Source organism: Ranitomeya imitator, chromosome 2, assembly GCF_032444005.1.
Source record: "Ranitomeya imitator isolate aRanImi1 chromosome 2, aRanImi1.pri, whole genome shotgun sequence".
NCBI classification, from domain to species: domain Eukaryota; kingdom Metazoa; phylum Chordata; class Amphibia; order Anura; family Dendrobatidae; genus Ranitomeya; species Ranitomeya imitator.
In genome coordinates this window covers 633400985-633408415 of record NC_091283.1, presented here as the reverse complement: position 1 = coordinate 633408415, position 7431 = coordinate 633400985, and the positions used below count along the sequence as shown (strand labels likewise).

The 7431-nt window shown below is 47.4% G+C and overlaps 1 protein-coding gene across 2 annotated transcripts in view; it reads right to left on the bottom strand.

Annotated features, from left to right (window-relative positions):
• Positions 1-1839: 1839 nt before the first annotated feature.
• The window catches only part of RAD9A (RAD9 checkpoint clamp component A), a 62733-nt gene continuing 57141 nt past the window's right edge, over positions 1840-7431 (bottom strand). For both annotated transcript variants that reach the window (XM_069752643.1, XM_069752642.1), the window contains one exon: positions 1840-2256. In XM_069752643.1, coding sequence (XP_069608744.1) covers positions 2031-2256 — 226 coding nt within the window. In that variant the 3' untranslated portion in view covers positions 1840-2030. The remainder of the gene's footprint in view (positions 2257-7431) is intronic.

Sequence of the window (7431 nt, the reverse complement as noted above, 5' to 3'; positions counted from 1 at the left end):
CCGTTTTTTTCATAAATAATCGCAAGTATTATCGAAGAAATGTTACCACTAACATGAAGTACAATATGTCACAAAAAAAGAGTCTCTGAATCAGCGGGATCCGTTAAAGCGTTCCAGAGTTATAACCTCATAAAATGACAGTGGTCAGAATTGTAAAAATTGGCTCGGTCATGAAGTGTCAAATTGGCTCTGTCACTAAGGGGTTAATGGTGTTGCAGCCTCTGCAGCCCTTCAGAAAAGGGGTGTACATACTGACAGACCATGTGACAGATTGCTCACAGTCGGACCTCCTTTCACTAAGCATGTGACTTCTAAATGCAATTGCTTGCACCAGAAATTTTTAGAGGCTTCATTGCAAATGGGGTGAGTAGATATGCACGGGCCAATTTTTAGTTATTTGAGACGATAAATTTCATTTGTCTATATTTTTCTATCTTCCCCAACTTAGGCTATTTAGTACTGATGCATCAAAGACAAATCGAATTACAAAAATATTTAACCCCTTTACCCCTAAGGGTGGTTTGCACGTTAATGACGGGCCAATTTTTACAATTCTGACCACTGTCCCTTTATGAGGTTATAACTCTGGAAGGCTTCAACGGATCCCAGTAATTCTGACATTGTTTTCTCGTGACATATTGTACTTCATGACAATGGTAAAAATTCTTTGATAGTACCTGCGTTTATTTGTGAAAAAAATGGAAATTTGGCGAAAATTATGAAAATTTCGCAATTTTCCAACTTTGAATTTTTATGCAATTAAATCACAGAGATATGTCACACAAAATACTTAATAAGTAACATTTCCCACATGTCTACTTTACATCAGCACAATTTTGGAACCAAAATTTTTTTTGTTAGGGAGTTATAAGGGTGAAAAATTGACCAGCAATTTCTCATGTCTACAACACCATTTTTTTTTAGGGACCACATCTCATTTGAAGTCATTTTGAGGGGTCTATATGATGGGTATTTTCTAAGTGTGACACCATTCTAAAAACTACACCCCTCAAGGTGCTCAAAACCACATTCAAGAAGGTTATTAACCCTTCTGGTGCTTCACAGGAATTTTTTGAATGTTTAAATAAAAATGAACATTTAACTTTTTTTCACAAAAAATTTAATTCAGCTCCAATTTGTTTTATTTTACCAAGGGTAACAGGAGAAAATGGACCCCAAACATTGTTGTACAATTTGTCCTGAGTACGCCAATACCCCACATGTGGGGGTAAACCACTGTTTGGGCGCATGGCACAGCTCGGAAGCGAAGGAGCGCCATTTGACTTTTCAATGCAAAATTGACTGGAATTGAGATGGGACGCCATGTTTCGTTTGGAGAGCCCCTGATGTGCCTAAACATTGAAACCCCCCACAAGTGACACCATTTTGGAAAGTAGACCCCCTAAGGAACTTATCTAGAGGTGTGGTGAGCACTTTGACCCACCAAGTGCTTCACAGAAGTTTATAATATAGAACTGTAAAAATAAAAAATCATATTTTTTCACAAAAATCGTGGTGTGCCGGGGGTTAATGTGCCGGGGGCGGTCCGTGACCGCTCCTGGCACATAGTGCCGGATGTCAGCTGCGATAGGCAGCTGACACCCGGCCGCGATCGGCCGCGCTCCCCCCGTGAGCGCCGCCGATCGCGCTGGACGTACTATCCCGTCCGTGGTCATAGGGGCCCACCCCACCTCGACGGGATAGTACGTCCGATGTCAGAAAGGGGTTAAACAGTTTGTAATGTAACAAAGTAGGTAAAAAGGGGATGAATATTTTCCCAATCCACTGTATGTGAAATCGTCAGATCCTAAAAAAGAAAACAAAAACCAACAACAAAAGCAACATCTCCAGGTTATTTATTTTAATAATAAGATTAGGAACTTGACCTAGAAAACCTTTTATTAAAAAAATATATATATATATGTCTCCTTATCCTCTAAAATGTGTGCACCTTCATGTAATGTTATGAAGTTCCTTGTAGCATCTCCATCTGTAAGCATCGTGGGGCCACATATCTCAGACTCCTTACTTCACAGATCCGACATTCTGTGTCGAGTCCATAAATGGACCTGGGAATGTCTCACTTCCCGCGGCAGAGGACAGTGTTTAGTACTCTTGATTTTATGCAGGACCACATTGCTGACTGTGTGCCAGTTTGGATGTGGTACAATACTATCCATCACTGTCCTCTGCAAGAACTTCTTGTCTTGTCTGCCCAGAATTTTGGATAACAGAATCGAAGAATAAAGACCGGAACTAAAATGTAAAAATAAGAAAAACACAAGGTGAATTTTATAATGGGAATTCAGTACAACATAGAGCTTAATTCCCTTACAACTTTATTTTTCATCTCCACCTTTCAAAACTTTTTTTTGGGGGGGAACATGCAAAAAAAAATAAAAAATTCGATTTACCAATAATTCAATTTCTAAGAACCCTCCACGACAGTACCACAGGAGGATGAATCCGTCCCCTAATAGGGACAGGAAACACAAAGAGGTCGAATAGCCTCTCCCACACTCTCTCTCCAATGTTTTTCTAGAGGACCACCAAGTTATGAATGTTTCAAATATTTAACAACCGATTGAAGCAATACAAGAAAAAAACAAAAGGGTGGGGAATGACCTCTGCTTACCGGTTCTTAGAAACCGAGTTACCAGTAATTCTATTTCTATTTTTTCTAATCACGCTCCATGACCGAACCACAGTAGAAATACCAATGAATAATGTGAGGGAAGGACAATAGTCTGGAGCACTTTTCTCCCAAAGGCCAAACATTTAATGGACAGCAAGTTTGGTCTATAATTTTTAGAGAAGGTGTGGACCAAGGACTAGGTAATGAAAGTAATGAAGGACCCCTCTACATACATCTAAGGAATTAAACTCCTTTTCGCTATCATTTGCTGGATCTTGCCAAAAGGAAGGAAGAACAATTTCCTGAGACCTGTGGAAATCAGAAGCCATTTTGGACAAAAAAAAGATGGGTCCAGACCGAAAATAACACTGTCTTCTAGAACTTTCAGATAGGGCTCCCTGATTGAAAGGGCCTGAAGTTCGTTGACTCTTCTGGCTGTTGCAACTGCTTCCAGGAAGGCTGTTTTCCAGGATAGTTTACCTAGGTCTATTGAGGATATTGGTTCAAATGGAGGCAGTGTTAGCCCTGTAAGGACGATATTCAGATCCCAAGATGGGATTAGGATGCTCAATCTAAGCCCTCTTTCAGACTTCCGTTTTTTACAATCAGTCACAATCCATCAAAATGTTAAAAAGACGGATCCCTGTGCAGATTGTAAAAAACAGATGCACTGGATACATTTTTTTGACGGATCCGTTGGTCGGTTTTTGACGGATCAGGTTGGTGAAACTTGTCAAACATAGTGTTTGACAAGTGTGACCAACTTTTTACTATTGATGCTGCCTATGCAGCATCAATAGTAAAAAGATATACCAGTAATGTTAAAAATAATTTAAAAAAAATAAAAAATCTTGATATTCTCACCTTCCGGCGTCACTCGCAGCCTTCCCGATGCTCAAGTTCCCAGTAACGCCTTGCGAGAATGACCCGCTACGTCATCAGAGGTCATTGTCTCGCAAAGCATTACTGGGAACGGGAGCATCGCGAGCATCGGGAATGCTGCGAGGGATGCCGGAAGGTGAGAACAACAGGATTTTTGGTTGCTTACCGTAAAATCTATTTCTTGGAGCCTCCATTGGGGGACACAGGAACCTTGGGTGTATGCTGCTGCCACTAGGAGGCTGACACTATGCAAATAAAAAAGTTAGCTCCTCCTCTGCAGTGTACACCCCACCGACTGGCATTATACTCTTCAGTTAGTGAGAAAGCAGTAGGAGAAAAATAACAAGGTTGAAAACCATAACCACAAACTTGAGAACTGTAAACGTGAGGACAGTCATAGAACAAAAACCAACAGGAACTGAGAAACATTGGGAGGGTGCTGTGTCCCCCAATGGAGGCTCCAAGAAACAGATTTTATGGTAAGCAACCAAAAATCCTGTTTTCTTTATCACCTCTCATTGGGGGACACAGGAACCATGGGACGTCCCAAAGCAGTCCCAAGGGCAGGAAAAAACGGACTTCCATCAGGTTAGAGGACTGACCACTGCCGCCTGAAAGATCCTTCCGCCTCGGCTGGCGTCCGCCGAAGCGTAGGTATGGACCTTGTAAAATTTTGCGAACATGTGGATGGAAGACCAGGTTGCCGCTTTGCAAAGCTGTAGGGCGGAAGCCCTGTGGTGCACCGCCCAGGAGGCGTCGACTGCCCAGGTAGAGTGAGCCTTGATCCCAGGAGGGAGCACTCTGTTCTCGACCCGGTAAGCCTCCAGCATTGCCGTTCTGATCCAGCAAGCAATAGTCGCCTTAGAAGCCGATTGGCCTCTGCGCGTGCCATCAGGAATGACGAAAAGAGAATCCATCTTCCGGAAAGTGGACGTTCTATCCAGGTAGATCCTCACTGCCGAGACGAGGTCCAGCTTGTTCAACGATCGCTCCAGGGGATGAGTCAGAGCTGGACAAAAGGAAGGTAGAACGATGTCCTCGTAGAGGTGGAAGGTGGAACCACCTTAGGAAGGAAGGAAGGCGGAGGCCTGAGGACCACCTTGTCCTGGAGAATGACCAAGAACGGAGGACGGCAAGAGAGGGCCGCCAACTCTGAAACACGGCGGATAGAAGAACTGGCCACAAGAAAGGCCACCTTCCAAGATAGAACTGACAGGGGAATCTCCCTGAGAGGCTCAAAGGGGTAAACCCTCAGAACGTCCAGGACCAGGTTTAAATCCCATGAATCCACAGGGGCCCTGTACGGAGGGACAGCGTGTGCTACTCCTTGAAGGAAGGTCTTAACCTGTGGTAGGGAGGCAAAAGTCTTCTGAAAAAGGATGGAAAGAGCAGAGAGTTGGCCCTTCAGGGAACTAAGAGCTAGGCCCGAATCCAGTCCTGCCTGAAGGAAGGCCAACATGGAAGGCAGGGAAAAAGACATAGATGAAACGCGGTTGGACTCGCACCAACGGAAGTAAGCCTTCCAGGTACGATAATAGGCCCTGGAAGACGAAGGCTTCCGAGCCTGAATCATGGTGTGAATCACCCGGTCCGAAAGACTGGACGCTCTTAGAACTGCAGTCCAAACAGCCACGCCGTTGAACTGAGCAACCGAGAATTCGGGTGGCAGATCGGACCCTGAGACAGCAGATCGGGCCTGTCTGGAAGGCGCCAGGGAGCGTCCGAGAGAAGATTGACGAGCTCCGCGAACCAAGCTCTCCTGGGCCAATCCGGGGCGATCAGAATGACCGGCACCCCTTCCATTACTGTTGAAAAAGATCAAAGCGGAAGGGGCGGGAACAGGTAGGGCAGCACAAACTGTGACCAAGGAATGGCCAGAGCGTCGACGCCCACTGCAAGAGGATCGCGAGACCTGGAGACGAACTGCGGAACCTTCCTGTTCATTCGAGACGCCGTGAGGTCCATGTCCGGAGTCCCCATCGAAGACAAATCTGATGGAAGACCTCCGGATGCAAGGACCATTCCCCTGCCGTGAGACCCTTGCGGCTGAGGAAGTCGGCGGCCCAATTGTCCACGCCGGGTATATGCACCGCAGATAACCCCGGAACCGTTTCCTCTGCCCAGAGGAGGATCTTGGATACTTCGGCCAAAGCCAAGAAACTCCGAGTCCCCCCTAGATGGTTGACATATGCCACCGCCGTGGCATTGTCCGTCTGGATTCGGATTGGAAGGCCCCTGAGAATCCTTTCCCAGAGATGAAGGGAAAGAAAAAATGGCCCGGATCTCGAGGACATTGATCGGCAACGTTGACTGCTGCACGGCCAACGGCCCTGAACTGTCAGGTTGCGAAACACCGCGCCCCAGCCGAGCAAGCTGGCATCCGTCGTCACCACTTGCCAGTGAACTAGAAGGAAAGACCTGCCCTGGGAGACATGAGGTGACGTGAGCCACCAGTTGAGAGACCGTTTGACCTGGGCAGAAAGTCAAATCGGGCGGTCCAGGGAGAAGACAGACCTCTCCCAGTGAGACAGGATGGCTTGCTGGAGAGGTCCCGAGTGAAACTGGGCGAAAGAAATCGCTTCCAATGTTGCTACCATCCTCCCCAAAACCTTCATGGCCGATCGGAAGGAGGGAGACCGAAGGCCCTGGAGTTGGCGTATGTCCCGACGAAGGATGGATCTCTTGTCTTCGGGAAGAAAGACCTTGGTGTGACGAGTGTTGAAGAGCATGCCCAGAAAGATGATGCGCTGAGAAGTAATAAGGCATGACTTCTTCAGGTTGACCAGCCACCCGAAGCGGGCTAGGGTGTCGAGAATGATGGACAGGCTTTGGCGGGCCTGAGAAAAAGACGGAGCCTTGATGAGTATGTCGTCGAGGTATGGAAACAGAACCAGGCCTCTGACCCTCAAGACTGCCAACAGCGCCGCCATGAGCTTCGTGAAAACTCTTGGGGCGGTTGCAATACCGAACGGCAGGGCGACGAACTGAAAATGTTCCTGAAGCACTGCAAAGCGCAGGTATCGGTGATCTCCCGGGAATATCGGAACATGGAGGTAGGCGTCCTGAATATCTATGGAACATAGAAATTCCTGAGCCTCCATGGAAGCCATTACTGAACAAAGGGATTCCATCCTGAAGTGTCTCAGACAAACCCTCCTGTTCAGCAATTTGAGGTCCAGAATGGGGCGAACCTTGCCGTCTTTTTCCGGTACCACAAAAAGGTTCGAGTAGAAACCTGTGAACCGTTCTTTTTCTGGGACGGGAACGATTACCCCGGCTTTGGCTGTGAAGAAACCCGAAACTAGAGCGAGATCTCTTGGAGGTCGGGATTCGAAGAAACGATCCCGGGGTCGAGAAACAAAGTCTATCTTGTATCCACGGGATACAACTTCCCTGACCCATGCATCCTCCACTGCGGAGATCCACACGTCTCTGAAGAAGAGAAGACGGCCGCCCAACCTGAGAGGTGGGCTGGGGTCTTGCCGAGAGTCATGCCGAGGAGGATCTTCCAGCCCTGGGCCTGGAGGATCTACCCTGGGAGTAGCGAGGACGCCAGTACGGAGTGGGCCTAAAGGATAACGCTTTCTTCTCCTGACGTGCCTGTGGCCTCTGTTGTTGCTGGGAAAGAGAGTTTGACGCCGCGAAGCGACGAAAAGGCAGAAAGGATCGGAATTGCCGTCTAGGAGGAGGGCGACGAGGCTTAGCCTGGGGGAGAAGAGAACTTGTACCCCCGGTGGCGTCCTTAATGATTTGGTCCAGCTTGGAACCAAAGAGACGAGAGCCTTGGAAGGGCAGACTGGTAAGGGACTTTTTGGAAGATAAGTCCGCCTGCCAGGCCTTGAGCCAAACGGTCCGGCGGATGGCAACAGCATTGCTGGATGCCTGAGCCGCACAAGACGCAGATATTCATCAGT